This window comes from Papaver somniferum, unplaced genomic scaffold, assembly GCF_003573695.1.
Source record: "Papaver somniferum cultivar HN1 unplaced genomic scaffold, ASM357369v1 unplaced-scaffold_33, whole genome shotgun sequence".
NCBI lineage: Eukaryota > Viridiplantae > Streptophyta > Magnoliopsida > Ranunculales > Papaveraceae > Papaver > Papaver somniferum.
In genome coordinates, this window is record NW_020644373.1 from 3,570,304 (window position 1) to 3,588,525 (window position 18,222).

General features: G+C 34.6%; 1 protein-coding gene across 1 annotated transcript; it reads right to left on the reverse strand.

Annotated features, from left to right (window-relative positions):
• Positions 1-415: 415 nt before the first annotated feature.
• Positions 416-1,129, reverse strand: LOC113342020. Its single transcript, XM_026586685.1, has one exon. It carries the CDS (start codon positions 1,127-1,129, stop codon positions 416-418), a length of 714 nt encoding a protein of 237 aa, XP_026442470.1.
• Positions 1,130-18,222: the final 17,093 nt, after the last annotated feature.

The following is an 18,222-nucleotide window of genomic DNA, read 5'->3' on the forward strand; positions in this document are numbered from 1 at the left end:
CACCAATAGTTTTAATGGAATTTCCAGAAGATGTAATAGTCATACCTTGTCCACTAGCTATAGCAATCACTTCAGAACCATCATAAGGTGAAGAATGTGCCAACGAGGTACCATATGTGATGATGTGGTTGTTTACACCAGAATCAGCATACCAGGAAGAATCATCATCATGAACTGAAGCAGCTGCAATCACAGCATGAACGTTTTTTGGTGGTGCACGACCTTGGTAAGCGAAATTCATTCGATGTGTACATTCAAGAGCTGAATGACCAGGTTGTATGCAGATATGACAATGAACTTAATCATTTGAAGATGGAGCAGCAGCAACAGGTGGAGTGTATGTAGGAAATCTATGAAAGAAATTATGACCTCTTCCACTTCTACCACGATAAGAAGGATTATATCCTCTACCGCCTCAGGAGTAATTAGACGAATAGGAAGATGAAAATATCATTGCTGCAAAAGCTTTGGCTTCATTTTCAATTTTTTTAGTTGCAATTTGCTGATTAACCACTAGTTCCCCACTAATTAGGAGATTATGAAGTTCAGTACTGCTAACAGGTGGATTTCTAATGCGGATTGAAGTAGAAAAAGAGGCATAGTCATTGGATAATGCAGAGAGAATAATCACCACCATTTCGGTATCGAAAATTGGAGAACTGGCAGCGACTAATTCATCTTCAATCTTCTTAAGATCAGCAAGTAGAGTAGAAACTGAATTAGTACCTTGTTTGATTGTTTGAAGACGAGTACGAAGCTGAATCGCATGAGTAGTAGACACTTTGGAGAATCGACGTTCAATGTTGCTCCATAATTCATGAGAAGTAGAAGCTCCAGCGACATAGCCAATCACTGAATCAGAGATAGCAGATTGGATCCAGAGAAGAATAATGGAATCTTCTTGTTCCCGTTCAGTAAATAGAGGATTAACAATATTTCGATTCTCAAAAACTCTAGATATGAATTTGACAGGACAAGATGAACCATCAAGATAGTTCTGAACTTGAAATTTTCGGAACAAAGTTGTGATCAAAGTTTTCCAAACAAGAAATTTATCATCCTTGAGCTTGAGTGGAATGATATTAGAGATAGTGTTAAGAGGTAGAGAAGCAATTCTGGTAGGTTCCATTTGAAAAAAGGTAGATATGAAATTTATTGAAAAACAAAGCGATTAAAGATCAATTGATATCGAAAATAGTGAGAAAATCAAAGAGAAACTGTGTAAAGACGAACTCAGAGATGAAGGAGGGATCTAGAAGTAGTAAACACTGAAAAACAAAGGATGAAGATCAAGCAGCAGAAAAACAGGATCGAAAAACAGAGAAGAGAAATCTCTTCACCCGAATGATACCATATTAACATTATAGATCATCTCCATTAAAACAAAATAAAATCTGAGTTCATAATTCATCTTCTCAAAGTTTTACAGAAGAATGAAGAGAGAGAAGATTAAAAACTGAAAACTAAAATTCAAATTAAATTACAGGAGAGAAGCTGATAACAACTATTTAAAGTTTTCAGTTACACATGTGTGCCACACACACTTGAGATATTATAAAGCAACCTGAGCATATTACTTTGTACCACCACCATCACTAGAAGTGTATGTTTTAATGCAGTCAAGTGTGGATTGTTCTTCAGTCATACTAGTTGTGCCATTAAAATAAAGCATTTATAGAAGAGAAATTATTAGTCATGAATAGCACAAATAAAAGAGTAATTATTGTCTAAGAAATAAAACTATTAATAGTACATATCAAAAGTAGCTTCCTCCAAAACCTTAGAGAATAAATTAGCTACACATATGAAGAGATATGGAAGAAACTCGATTAATCATCGTATTAAAAATAATGGAAATTGGCTTACAACGATTTTCAGTGGCTAAAGATCACCAGCGACCAAGCCGACCCGATTACAGAAAATGCTACTGCAACCAAAAATATAAACGATGATTTGTTGTTGTGGTTCACTAGGGAAAACTTCTGCGACAGTTGATGGCAGGTCTTTGTTATTCGTGTTCTTCAATGCCAGCAGCAGCAGAATTGATACAGAGCTTGATTTCTTCGTTTGTATCTCTCTGCTCTATCCTAAACTCTCCGTCCTCCTTCTTTGTGGTCCGAGCAACTCTTTTATATTCCACTGGGTCATCAAATCTCTGTAATGAATCAAGAATATTTTCTTTTACTCGGGAATGATGTTCTTCCATATTTACGTGATTCTTAACTTGTTTATCTCCTCCATGCATCTATTTTAGCTCAACACACTCCTTACACGCTGAACGAAACTCCTAGACAGAGTATAACTCGTGCAAGCATGATATATTCAAGTAATCTCCTCGAAAAAACTTAACAGATCCCCGTGAAACTCTTATGCTCCGTTTTCTCCAATCCACGTGACCATCCCACTTTATTCGAAACCGAGACACATACCTTTCCTTTTTCAACCAAAGAGACCCAACCAGTTAATTTCTGCACTTGAATCTCGCCCAAGCTCTTCACAGGTCCAAATGAAATTTCCCAGGGAAGAGTAAACCCGAAATACCATTTTCTTCAAATTCATGATTCCAGCCAATTTTATCCAAAACAAAACCTGTTACCATCCATGTTTAGACCATTGGAGCAAACCCAACTGATTTAAGCCTTTTAATCTCAATATAACAACTTCAATTATCGAACCCTAATTTCTGCCATGAAGAACAAAATTTTCCCGCCAAAACTGAGAACTCTGTTTCCATAATATCCCGATTATCTAGCCAATTCTGGTCGAAACAAAGACCATTATCATCTCTTTTAATTCAATTAGAGCAAACCCATTTAATTTCAGAGCTTCAGTCTCAATAAAACTTGTCCAAATCACGAGCCCTAATATGTTTCCATTAAGAACCAGTTTTCCTGCCAGAATTTAAAACTCAAAAGGTTGAAGATGACCTCCCCTTATCCAGTTCTGGTGTCCGTTTAGCAATTTGGGGTATAAATAGCAATTTCTGGTGTGCGAATAGCAGTTTGCGGGGTACAAAGAGTATTTTGGGATGTAAATAGTAAAAAACTCATGGGTGCCTTTATCAACTCTTCTGGGACATTTCTGGGGTACCTTTATCCAAAGTTGAGGTGCCTTTAGTACTTTTTTGAGGTTCAAAAACCACTTTTCGAGCCGATTTCTCCAAAAGAATTTATTTCCTTGAAAAGACTTAAAAAAATTTTATTAGCAATAAAATGAGTCTTAGCTAATGTAATTATGGGTGAAAATGCATCGCACTTACATGTTTATCAACACTCCAGTGGTTCTGAACGTGTTCAACTCAGCATCATAGTTGTTGAAGATCCGTAGCCATAACAATAAGAAAACAATTATTCTCAATTATTGTTATACATTGTCATAGTATTATTACACATCATCAAAGTTCAATTGTAGCACAACTTTGACAATAATACTACGGTGATATGTATCACTCTCCCTTAGTCAATACTTCATCTCACAATGAAAATCACTCCCCCTTGCATAATGATCTGTAAACCATATGTATATGTACTGTGATCTGTAAACCATATGTATTGGCAAAGGTACGAAAACTAGCAGGATCATAATGAAATTCTCAGAGAGATACTCCATGACTAAAAAGGAACATATCAACTTTGTTTTGATGATTTCACATAGTCGAAACTTAGTGTATTCGTCAAGGAGTTTATAAATATACAAGATAACTCCTACAATATTCCACAGCCAATGACTTAAGTTCCCGGAAGGAGTTCTCAAACTCCAGCAGATTTTATCAGGTCGAGAACTTCCGCCAGTTCGTTGACTGGGTTCGCGGACTGAGTTCACGGCTCTTGTTTCGGTTCTCTTAATCAACAAAGTTCGCAAATTTCGGTTCAGGGAATAAGGACTTATACATATATGTGTTTCAACAACAATGCTTATATCCAACAATGGTTATATAATCTAAACTCTTATTTCAATCATTGAAACATTCTTAGAGGACGTTATATAGTTGGTATTCACAAACCATTTTTCGTCAAAGCAATTTTCAAAGTGATTGAAACATAACATGACTTTCTTCACTAGGTAAAGATGAAATTGGCCAAAGCGAAAGCTTACCAACATATATATCGAGAAATAGATGGACGAGATAAACTCGGCTCGAAATAGCAAATATGTATAATCAAAGTCTATATATCAAAACGACTTTTGTCTTAAGATATGAGATAGAGTAGATAGACTTTTGAGTGATAGATAAGTTCAAGTCTCGACATACCTTTTTGTCGATGAAGTTCCACCAGTTCCTTGAGTAGTTCTTCGTCTTGTATGATGATCCGCCATGGAGTTCTTGAGCTCAACTACACTTTATATCCTAGTCCGAGACTTAGATATAGTAGACTAAAAATCAAGACTTATAGTTTTCATCACTAACATTGACAAACATGATTGAGATAGCAACGCATGCGAGTTCGACCGAGAAATTTTCTAACAATCTCCCCCTTTGTCAATTTTAGTGACAAAACTATCAATACATACGGAATACAAAAAAGATAAATAAACTTTTGTAGCTCCTATCCCACATGTCTAATCTTCAACATTAATCGAAATCTTCGTCACTTCCAAGTACTCCAATGATCCCAAAGGTTGTAAGTTCAGCATCCCAAAGGTTGTTATACAGTGTCATAGTATAATTACACAGCATCAAAGTCCAATTTTATCACAACTTTGACAACAATACTATGGTGATATGTATCGTTCCCCCTTAGTCAATACTCCATCTCACATGGAAACCAGTCCCCCTTACATAATGATCCGAAAACCATATGTATTTGTAGTGTGAACTACATATTAAGTCTCCCCCTTTTTGTCAATAAAATTAGCAAAGGTACGAAAACGAGATCCTAATGAAGTTTTCAAAATCGATAGTTCATGACCAAAAGAAAGCATATATCAACTTGTTTAGATGCAATCATAAAGCCGAAGCTAAATGCATTCATCAAGGAGTTTAAAGATACAAGATAACCCCTATAATATTCCACAACCGCACTCCCCACAAAGATTTGGAAATTAAGCACAAGTTCAAATAAGAACTCTCCCCCATAAAGTGTCATTCCCGAAAGAACAACAATAGCGACCTTACTTTTACCAGAAAAGAAGGATTTATTTGGACATTAAAAAATCACATGAAACATGAATTTGTATCCATAAAACTCAATTAAATTAACCACAAGGGAACCTTAATGATTAATTCAATCAGAAATGCTCAACATAAGAAAACTTACTGAGACACCAAAGGTACTCGTAGAGCTTCTCGATTCCACAGAAGTCTTTAAACGAGCGGTCATAAGAGATTTCACCTAATTAGGATATTTTCCTCTCCGATTAGACGTCTCCACCAGAAACAACAAGAATGAAGTTTGTCTGTCTCTTAGAATAGTTTGCTAGAAATGCAAACTTAGGTATTTATAGACCAAGGATGTTTGGACACCAAGGAATTTCCAAAACCGAAAATATTCTCAAGATATGCAATGAATAATCTGGCAGATTATTTGGAACAAAAATTGGCTCTATGCAATAAAGTTCATCAACATACTACAGAGTATGAAATTCTTACACAATCGCTGGAGCATTCACAAATAAGGAATAAGATCCTTATTGAAGATATTTTTACAGAGACATGTCGAAACATATATCTAGACAAGTGTTTAGAAAAACATTTCCAACAAGGAATGGATACCTTAAGAGGACATATAGAATGTCGAACAAAAGACATCAGCAATTTGTCGAATGACAGATCTAGCCACACGGGTTCAAGTACAAGGAACATACCATCCTGGGCACAAGATATAATCAAGGATATAACATCTCTCAATATTCCTAATGAAGAGGATGGGTTCAAAAATCAGATAAGGGAACATAATAATGTCCCTAAAAGTAAGGAGGAAGAAATTCGTCAAAAGTTATTTGGTGAGAAAGATCCTCACCCCAATGCTTAATTGCGTTGGAATGTGCATCCTTACAATGCCCAATCTACTTATGAAAGGAAGCACACATATCTGGGATATCTGTGTCATGTCAATAATCTCTTATTCAACATAGAGAGTCTAAACAATCTACCTGAAGATGTTTAATCTGTCTCCATGAGTAGAAAAGCTGTGTTACAAACAACTTGTGTAAACAGGATAAATTTCCCTATCTAAAGCAGTTTTAGATACGTGATCTAAAAAGTTGATTCTTTCTAAAGAATCTTTGTGATTTTCTAACACATTAGATGCGATTTTTTTTTCAAATCTGGTCAGAAATATTTAAGGTTGACTCCTATGTTTGGAATATGTTAAATGTTTCTCGAATATATGAACTCACATTATTTGAGAACCTATGGTAACATGAGGTATCCTCAAACCAGATCTCAAGAAAAACTTCTGAAAGCCTTGAGTGGAATGACTTCTAATGAAGTTATTCATCTTGATAATATCTTCAAGAAATCTGGTTGTGAAGATAAAGAAAACGAAAAGGAATATATGACTCATCTCCTTGTCCAAAATAGTTTGGATGCGAAGATTGATATTATTAATCTTCGACAAATCCTCCTCAGTACTATCAAAACACATCATATACAGGTAGCACTACTAAGAACTGTTATCCGTAACCAAAGAAAGCTGATTAAACTTGGAATCGGTAATAGGGAGTATGCTCAGAATATTAATCGAAAGGTTAATACTTTAGCCTGTGAACATAATCAAGGTACTGTGTGCAGAATCCGAGATATCAGTCGAGATGTTGTTGATGAAGATCCTGAAAAATTTGAGAAGATTGAAGATGATCTTTCAAAAAATCCGTTGAAAAATAGACATCAGTTTTTGATTATTTCAATAAAGTCTATTTTGAATAAAACTATCTATTATCTATGAATAAAATTATTATTTTATAATTTTTCTTGTGATAGTTTCGATTACATAGCCTGTGCTTGAATGCTTTATAATATTTCTATGTATGATTATGGGATGTTTTGATTTCGGTTTTCATAACCTTAATATTCGATCTCATATAGTGTGAACCCTTATGGTTTGGGTGACTTTTTGATTTAGCGGGATTGAGTTCTAGCCCATGTTGGTAGGCTTTATCAAAGGATCATAAGGGGTTCCAATTGAACTAATATGTGAAAAAGTCACAATATGTTGAATTCGTTTGGTTTAGCATAAAAGCATATATGTTTCGGAGTTTCAACTTTTGCATCGCATTAGTTAAAACCGTTCAACCTTTCTCTGGTAAAGGTTGCTCTTTGTTGTTGTTCTTTTGTTTTGCGACAGGATGACAACACAACGGGGGAGAGTTCTATGTGAACTTGCAACTTAATGACATATCTTTATGGGGAGAAGAGGATGTGGATCTTGAGGTAACGAATTTGTTAGTTAATCGTTTTCCTGTTTAAGAAAAGCCTGATTTTATTGTTTTTGCTTAACAAAATTTACAATTGATGTTTATTCTATTATTTGTGTATGGATATGTGTGTGATTCAATTGTTTCCGGTTAAGAAAAAACTATTGTTATCTTTCTTTATGGTGTGATATCAATTTTTTAGACTTACGAAATTACGGTGCAATTGCAGTACTTTAATTCTATGTTTGTTTCAATTGCTTCCGGTTGAGGTAAATAATTATGCAAGTTGATTTATTTGGTTTGCATGAATTGTTTATGGCTTAACAAAAAGGTTTTCGTGATCAATTGTTTAGTCCAATTCGATTTCGGATAAGAGAAACTAAGTTAATTCTGATCTTAGTTAGACTTATCAAAGTGGAGGTTTCGGTTATTCAAGTCTAATAGAATGCCTTAACAAGAAATTCTAGTTAACTAACCGAGTACTTGTCTTGTTTAAATGTGAAATGTCTAAGTTATTATTTGAATAATTAGAACATGATGAGAGAAATAGAGTTAATTCTGATCTTTATTTTGGTCTTATCGAGCAAGCGATTGTATTTGTACAATCAGTTTAGCAAAAGAACTAATGTGCTTAGTCAATTTTTGATTTGCTAAACTATAAGGGAAAATTGCTTCGGGCAATTGTTTTCGTAGTAACATATCAAAACAAAATTACTTTGTACTTTCGGTTTTGATATTGGTTTGCAAAAATGGTGTGTGGAACCCTCGTGCTTAACTCTTACAGGTTATGCAATTCTTTTAAGATTTGTAAGATCCTTTCAGTTTGTCTTTTATTTGCTCGTACCTTTTTCATTTTGTGACAAAAAGGGGGATAAATATATGGAGTAAACAAGTGATTTGGTATCACCAAGGAAAAGATAATGGTTCTTAAACGTTATATCTAACGAAAGAGTAAAGCATAGACTAAGGGAGAGTAACATATCATATTGGTACTTGTGGTTATCTTAACTACAAAGGGAATAACAATGACGTGCGGATTAAAAATATACCTATTTTACCTTTAGGGGGAGTATTAGCTTTGTTATTATAATGTCAACAACGACATTTATGGATTGAATGTATACAAGTTATTGTTCTGTTGAAACTGCATAAAGATATCTTTATATCTTTATGCAGAAGCTCAAAAAATTGAAGAAGGTTCTAAGTGAACGGAATTGGAGTGTATTTGGTAATATTCAAACTAAAATAAAAGAGGCCGAAGAAAAAGTTAAAACTGCAATGGAGTTATCTGATGAGAATCCTTTTAATGAAGAAATTTTAGCTAAACTAGTAGAAGCTCAAAATGAACATGCCACAAGAGAAGTGCAAGCTAATACTCTTATGAAGCTCAAATCCATAGGAAAATGGGTTAAAGATGGTGCATCTAATACTGGATACTTCCATGCAAAAATGAAAATCAGACATGCCAAGAATTTAATAAGTGAATTAGAAGATGGTAATGGAAATATTATTTCTGATCAAACACATATTGCTAGCTCATTAGTTCAACACTTTCATCAAAAATTTGAATTTCAAGATGTTAATATTGTTGAGGGATTACTGGATGTTATTCCATCAGCTGTTACTGTTGAATATCAAGCAATGTTAGACTTTATTCCCACAATTGAAGAGATTAAAAGAATTATTCTTGATATGGATCCATATAATTCTCCAGGACCAGATGGATTCTCTGGAATTTTTTACAGAGTTTGTTGGGATATCATTCAAAAGGATTTGAAGGAAGCAATACAATTTTGTTAGAGAAGAAGGTTCATCCCCAAAGGACTTAATTCAAATTTTCTTACTCTATTACCTAAATGTCCAGGTGCAAAACAAGAAAGTCAATTCAGGCCCAATGGATTGAGTAATGTCTTATTCAAAATCTTCACCAAAGTAATAACTACAAGAATGAATGGACTAATGGTGAAATTGATATCTCCACAGAAGCAGCTTATATCAAAGGCAGAAGCATTCATGAACAAGTTGTCTTGGCTTCAGAGATGGTTAATGAAATGAAGAAGAAAAGGAGAGGAGGTAATGTAGCATTTAAACTTGACATATCTCAAGCCTATGACACAGTAAGTTGGAAATTTCTGCTTAAAGAATTACAAAAATATGGTTTTTCATCATCTTGGTGTGATTGGTTATTGACAATATTTGAATCAACAAAAATATCAGTTATGGTCAATGCATGACCTTGTGGCTTTTTCTCAATGAACAGAGGACTTAAACAGGGTGATCCATTATCACCCATTTTATTTGTTTGATGGAAGATGTCTTGAGCAGAAATATCTCACATTTGGTGAATCAAGGTAAGATAACTCCAATGGTTATTAGGAATGGAATACACCCAACACACCTTTTCTTTGTTAATGATGTTTTCATATTCTGTAATGATGCAAAGAAAAGTCTAGATTGTCTTTTTAAGCTTCTTGATGACTATCAAGCCAGTTCTTGTCAAATGATTAACAAAGCAAAAAGTAAATGCTTCATAGATGGAACTACTTCAAACAGAAAATAAGGAATTTGCAGAATGGTTAATATGGATGTTTCTGGTTTTCTTGATAAATATCTTGGTGTCTTATTAGCTCCTGGTAGAGTTACTTCTGCAATGGTTTGGTCAATGGTGGTTATGTTTCAAAACAAACTTGCTTCTTGGAAGAGAAAACTTTTATCTTTTCAAGATAGGCTTGTCCTAGTCAAGTCTGCATTATGCAATTACCTTCTATATAACATGTCAGTTTATAAGTGGCCATCTTCCATCATCAAAATTTGTACGAGATTAATAAGGAATTTTTTGTGGTCAGGGGATGGTGATATTAGAAAATATAAAACTTTATATTCGAAAAAGGTTTGTGTTTCATATAATGAAATAGGTTTGGGAATTAGAAGGCTTGGAGTTATTAATAGAGCATTACTTATGAAGATGATGTGGAAATTGTTCTCCTCCTTAGATGAATGGACTATTTTCTTCACTGCCAAATTCAAGAATTAATATGGTTTTTGGTTCACAAGCTGGAAACAATCTTCAGTTAAATTTGGGTTGCAATGGGCTTGGATGGCTATACAAGATGATGTAAGATGGTGTGTTGATAATGGAGCTAATATCTCCGTCTGGTTTGACATTTGGTATGGTTCTTCTTCCTTAATTCAAGAACTTGGCTATACAGATTTTATTAACAATAATTTGATGATGAAGGTTCAAGACTTGATTATTGATAAGAAATGGCATATTCCTATAGAACTAAAACTGTTTTTGCAAGCTGATAAACTACCTGAAATTGGGAGTGGAGATGATTCCATGGTTTGGAGTTTAAGTAATAATGGAGAATTCAATACTGCAATGGCAGTGGAAAAATTAAGATTCAAAGAACAAAAAGTATCATGGTCATATGTCATTTGGAATCCTTATTTACATCCCAGTATATCAAGTAACATTTGGAAGCTGCTACAGGGTGTTTATGTATATGATGAAGTAATGAGAAATCAAGGATATGAAATGCCATCAAGATGTTGTGTTTGCAAATTAGCACATGATAATATGGATCATACACCGTGGAAATGTCAGTTCAGTATTCAAATCTGGAATTGGATATGTGCCATTTTTAGCTTCTCTATACCAACTTTATTTTCTGATGTCTGCTCTGCTGCATTAAATCACAGTCCAATTATCAAAGAGATATGGCTAAATGCAGCATGTGCTATCATGATGGATCTATGGTTCCAAAGAAACAAAATTCTTTTTGAAGATGGTGTTACTCATATGAATGACTTTAAAAGCAGAATCTTTCAACTAGTTAATGAGGGTGGCACAAGGATGAAAAGTAATAGATGGAGTCACAACTATGATACACAGGTAATCTCCTTCTTTAAACTTGGTGTTAGAAATATCAAATATACCTGTATCAAGGAATGTTTGTGGAACACTGCTCCTGAGACTTGTACCCTATTCTGCTGTGATGGTGCATCATTTGGCAACCCTGAAGATTCAGGTTTTGGTGTTATTGCTAGAAATGCAGTTTGTCAGGTAGTTGGCACACTATCTGGAGGTCTGGGCATTGGAACTAATGCTATTGCAGAAACCTATGCTATTATCTGTACACTAGATGGGCTATTCAGATGGTCTGACTCTAAGTCAGTAATAGAACAGTTTCAAAGGAATTCAATACCATGGTATCTGAAAACAAGATGGCAGAATATTACTCAGTTCTTTGAAGACATTATATTTCAACATTGTTATAGAGAAATCAACTTCTCTGCTGACACATTAGCCAAGAAGGATGCTGCATTACCAGCTGGAGCAAGGATTTTTCACATAGGAAGGCCAAGCTTCTTAAAAATAATTGAAATGCCTGGAGTTAGTTATTATAGATTCAGTAGTTAAAAATTAGGCATATATTCATTTTTTGTTTTTTAACTCTGTTTTGGCTTTTCCTTTTTTAGATCTTTTTACATCTTTAGTATGTTTGTAATTTTGTAACTCTTTTGTTGGTCAATAAATGAAAAAAACGTGATTTAGCAAAAAAAAAAAAAAAACTTGGAATCAAGTGTATGTATAATGAATTCTTGTATTTTGTTTATCCATATGATGTAAGAGTTTTGTCACTAAAATTGACAAAGGGTGAGATTGTTAGAGCATAGCTCAGTTGAACCCACTAAGCGTTGGTATGTCAAGTTTGGTTGTCATATTTTAGTGAACCAAAACTCATTTAAAGAGTTGCTTGAATATATGCCAGAGTCAACTTCGTATAGGTTAGCTAGAAAGTTACTAGGATTTGAGACTTACAAGTATTACGTGAAGACTTGAAGAACGTTAAGAAGTAAAGAGCTACATCGACGACATCATCCTTCCTCTTGAGGTTAGTAATATTTGACTTGAACTGTTTCATTCCTAACGTATCTTTCAAGTCGTGCATATTGAAAACATAAATGCGAAGCTGTGAATGATTATACTCTAGTTAGACGTAGTATTAAGGAATTACAATACGAAGTATAACGCCTATCTTTTGAACTTCGTATATAAGACAACAACATAATCGTATGAATTCTATTATGATTATGTATGGGTATGGGTGAAGATTTCGTCCTAGGAAGCAATGTTTTACATTCGTTTAAAGGAGGTACAATTCATAAACTTGTTTTATGAATCGAAAGGAAAATCGCTAGGCTTATTGGTATTGTTATTCATTTCAAATCTTTGGATTACCAATATGTGTGTTTAGTATAACCGCTCATAACTTGTTTATGTATCTTGGTAAAACTATTCACAATGCCTAACTTTTGTATTGGTATGACTTTTATTAGTGAAACCGATATTAAGTAATCACCTGAGATGGTATGATTGATATTTGTAATTGGTGTGACCATTCCTAGTCATTGGTTAACCGATCCTAGAACTTGGTGGGACTAATCACAAGATGTGTAATCGATCCTTGCAGTAGGTTAACAAGTTTTAGTAATTGGTGTGACCGATCCTATAACTTGTGCAACCGATCACAAATAAGTACCATAATTAGTGGTAACCGATCCGGGTACCTAGTTAGCCATTTTATGGAAACTAGTGTGACCGATCCTAGTAGCCACTTGGAGGTAGAACCAAACTTTGTTTGGTAGAACCGTTAAACCCATGAATGGTGATTGAATGTTTTTGATCAATCGCATAGTTCTTGAAAATTAGATGAACCAGTTCTAAACTCGTTTGGAAGTATGGCAAATCGGTTCCAAGATTGTCAATATGAAAAAGGATTTACAAAGTAAAGATGTCGACATACTTTGAACACGTGCAGTAATTCTTACCTATTATTGTTCAAAGATATTTTTTAATAACTAAAGGAGAATCTCGGATCGAAATAAATTGAGAATCTTTTAATTAAGGTTTTTAGTTTTATATGATTTTAGTTTCCAGCAATTAAATGTATATCTTTAGAAAATAAAAATTGGTAATCTGCATTTACTAATTGGAGATTTTCTACTGAGATTTCGGTTAATATTTGGACATAGCATTTCCAGGAATTATGAAAACCGTTTTTGGCTTTACAGCATATCTTTGAGAATATTCGGTTTTGGAAATTCCTTGGTGTCCAAACTTCCTTGGTCTATAAATATTGAAGTTTGCATTTTAAGCAAACTAATCCTCAGAGCAGGCAAAACTACCTAGTTGTGTTGTTACTGGTGGAGTCATCTATTCGGAGAGGAAAGTACCCTAATTAGGCGAAATTTCTCATGACCGCTCGTTTTAAATACTTCTTTGGGATTGGGAAGCTCTACGAGTACCGTTGGTGGGAAACTAGACAATTGCAGTTTATTATTAGTTTTATATTGATTTGATTGACTAACGGTTGTTGAACTTTGATTGCACCTAGTTTGTTTATGCTTGAGAATTTTCTCTTCTGATATAAGATTCACTCAAACTAGATCGAAGTATCGACGGGGATCTTTAGACTGTTTGTAGATCTAAAGACGTCTTGTGATAATCCATCGTTAACAGACTCCGCTATGTGTGTGATTGATCACAAGAGATTCAAGTTGATTGTGTGCTGGTGTTTATTGAATATCTAAGAAGATTTGAAGACAAAAAAGATTTCTTGTTTGAGTTCATAATCTTTGGTATGCACAAAACTTGATCGACTGGGGATCCAACTATAATCGGTTTATCTTTGTGATAACCTTGATTGATTAGTTGAGTAGATCGGCATCAATACAATTCTTTGTGATTTAAAGTATTGATTGCATAGTCTAGACAATTACTTTAGTAGTTGTTGAATATATAGATCTAAGAACCTGACAAAGGAGTTTATTGGGATAAACAGAAGATCCTTTTGTCAAACTCATATCACTTGTTTGAAAAGAGTTGTTACCGAACAGATTTGTTGTTCCTTTACTGTTTGGAATACGAACCAAAGGAATTGTTCCAAGTGCGTGACTTATTACAAGTTGGAGGCGCTGGAATACTGAGGGAACTAGGTGAACTATAAGTTTAATTTCTTGGTCTCAACGATACAAAGTTGGTTTAGATTTTGTATAACGGCTTAATTCTGAGAGTATTTAATTCTGGACAAGGTCCCGGGGTTTTTCTGCATTCCTCATTAACAAAATCTTGCTGTGTCTTTTACTTTTCTATTTTCGCAATTATAATTGTTTTATTATAATTAGAAGTAAAATACACAAACGTTAATTCCTATTTACTTGATAGCAATCCTATTGTGTTTGGTTAAGTCCGAACCTATTATCAAATCATACTTCGTTGTTGTATTGTCTCGATCTTGTATTCATAGTCAATCACGTAAGTTATCTTGTTGTCATATTGTCTCGATCTCGTATCCATAGACGATCATGCGAAGTGTGAACCGATTAGTTGTATTGTCTCGACTCAGTCCATGGACAATCACTTTCGGAGAAAGGACTTATAGGTGGAAAAGTTTTAGATTGAGGTATATTTGGGTACCCTCGTCTTTTCACAAGAGTCTCACAGCATAAGTATCCTACCATACACCACTTCCAATTGCTATCAGATTCAGCTAGGATGACAGTTTTGTCAATAAAAACTGGTTTAGAAAGAGCAGAAGATAAGCTTAATTTTTCAGCCATTTGAGCAGAAAGGTTTTGAATTTCTTGGTTTATCTTTTGAGAATTATCTGGTAGATTGGATAGGTTCATCTGATATTTAAAATGGATATATATGAGGAGAGATGATTGGGTGTGAGAAGCACAGATAAGAACTATGATATGAAGGTGTATAGAAAGGAATCTCTTCTTAGTACTATCCTTATAGAGTTTACAGGCTATATGGATGAAGATATGACAATAGGTTTTTATTTTTTTATGTACTTGAACCTTAAAAAGGGAATGAGAAATCTGCTTTATATAGTTTGACAAATTCTCAGGAGAAAATTGGTGTAAAGTAGTTGTTGTTATGCTGCTACTTCTGCTTTGGAGACAAGATTTATCATACGAGTTTTCCCTATCTTTCCCATATTTTTTATGTAATGACAGAGTTGGGGTATTTGAATTCACGTGGGTTATATGATAAGATAACCAAGTATAGACAAATCCAATGATCCATTGTGAACTTTTCTGGGGTATATGAAATTGGTACGTAAGCATGATGAGGTTGTGGGATGGTGAATCATAAATGGGCTTGTCTTTTTTTGGATAAACAAAAGTATGATGGTATAAGCTGCCAAAAGTAATAATGCTAGTGGCATAACAAAAAGGGTGGTGAGGGGTTTAAATGATGGCAATGGAGGGAAAAGTTATGTGGTGGTTTTTGGTTCTGATTAACCATATGCCTATAGGCAATGGGTTTAGGTTTGATGGCTAAATTGGTTCTGGAGATAACCTATCTGACAGATATCCTCCAAACGTCAATGGTGTCTCTCAACAGGTGTTGCATTCTCCTAATCTGCATAAAACACAAGATTGTAATTAGGCCCCAATATTTGTTCTCAAAGTTAGATGACCTACCCATACCTCCCTTAATGGCAGATATAAAAGGAGTAATGGCTATGGTATTTCATAGGTGTTCAAAATAGGTTTTTATAGGGTAATTATGATCATGAGAGTGAGAAGAATACGCATGGTTTTGAATGGGCCTGGGAAACAAAGCGACATGACGCTTAACCAAGCGCCATAAATGAAATTAATAGGCATAATAGGGTTTAAAGGGATGTTTAGCCAAGAGATTATCATAGCCAAACTAGTTTTCTCTGTGTTTTTGACCAGAAAGGGAAAAAAGTAGAGGAGAGAGAGTAGATTTAGATAATGGCAGATCAAAATGATCAGAATCTTCCCGGAGACGAAGAGGGGAGATTTCCGATTGTACCACCATCATCAACAGAGTACGAATAGGCAAGGAATCTCGATATTTCCTTGAATACTGCAGAGCTTCAGAAGTTGCGGGATGACATTCAGGAAGAAATTGGCCGTCATGCACGGGAACTGATTCATCAAAGATAAGAGCAAGAGAGGATTCGTAAAAGAGAAGAAGAGAGGCTTGACAAACTACATGCTGCATGGGAACCAAAGTATCTTGCAAGGAGAGAAACAAAGGATGAAGAGTGGGCTGAGAAGCATTCCAGATGACCAAAGTATGGGAGTGCGACTGAAAGTGAATCAGTAGCGTCAGATGAAGGTTTTGAGTATGTCTTAGAAGAGATTGATGCCAGTGATCTTGATTCAAATGCTGCAGAGGAGAAGAGGAGGATGAAGAAGTACCATGATCAGAAATTGAGGAAAAGGTTTGAGTATGAGCTTGTAAAATCCGATGATTTTCGCAAGAACCATGCAGGAAGGTAAGAAAAGGGTTGAAGATGAGGAGATGCTAGAGGATGAGACTGATGAGGAGGGACCTGGAGAAGATACTGACAATGATGATCCTGAATCTTCGGATAATACTTCACCTGCGACATCTGACAGTGATGATAGTGAGAGATATGAGGAGGAAGGATATGGCACTGATGAAGAATACTTTTGGTAGTCTATTTTATCGGAAATAACTAGATTTTCAGGTTTTGAATAAAGCTTGAAAACGAATAACAAGTTTTTAACAAAACAACTTTTCTGATGCTTGGTCTTGCACCTATTCTTCTTTATTTTGTTGCAGATGTTGGTAAGTATTTTGTTTTCCTTCTCAATCCTTCAGCCGACTTTCTTTCTAGTTTGATGGTGATGTTGATGTGTACAGATAGTGGAGTTTTGAATGTTATTATGGTAAGTAGTAATATTTGCTTCAGTTTTAGTTGTTTGGTATTGATGATGATGTCCGTGGTGGTTTAGGACACGGAGAAAACAAATCAGGTTTTTTTGCTCAAGACAAGTGCTAGTTTGTCTAGAAGTAGTAGTAATGTAACAGTTTGAGAGCAGAATTGGGATGTAATGATGAATGCTGGTTTTGAAACTTTTTGAATAGAATTTAATGAACTGTTTACTTTTGATCTGGAGATTGTTGAATGTTTTCTTATAATTGTTCTTGGTGAAGTAAATCTTGTTTGAAAAGTACTTTCGATCAAAGGAGGTACTGAGAAGAGAGTAAGTTGTATACATGATATAACTACCGATGATCACAATAAAGAGAGCTAATTGATGAATGCTAGTAAGATGGATTTTCAGGATTTGAGTTTCAGAGAACATGAAGCAGAATTGAGTGCTTACGTCAGGATGACGAAGCAGAGTGTTTTAGCCTTAACGTGCAAAGAAGGCAACATCATTTATTTTTCGGAAAATGGGTCATTTGTCCAAATATTTTTAAAACATGATTCAAATGGACGAGTAAAAATTAGTATGGGTGAAATGGATACCAAAAAAATAGCAAGAATGAAACTGGATTCATCTTGGCTTAAACTTAAAAAAGAGCGAGGATGAAACTGGATGCATCCTGATGTAAATTAAAAATAAGAAAAAGTATTTCAAAATGGGTAGGATGAAACTGTTTACATCCTGACTATTTTTACATTCCTGTCCATTTAAAAAGTATCATATTTTACATGTCTTTTTCACCCAAAAATTGTTGATTTTGATCTTTTTAACCAATTTTGTGTTTATTTTTCAGGTTCAGGCGATGCAATGGTAAGTCAATGGTCAAGATTTTATCAGACGTCAAAATCAAAATCTCTGTTTTTGTGGTGCAGGATGCCAGTTAGGCTACAGTTGGACCCGAATCACTAGCCATTTATTATCCAGTACATTTGCTTCTACACATTCGAAATGACGCACGCTAACGTGTCTCATTGTAATTCGCTCTAAAAATTAAAATAAAATTAAGAAAAAAAAAGAGAAAAAAAAACCATTCAGAATCTATCTATCTAATATCGAGTACTAATATCTGATCTG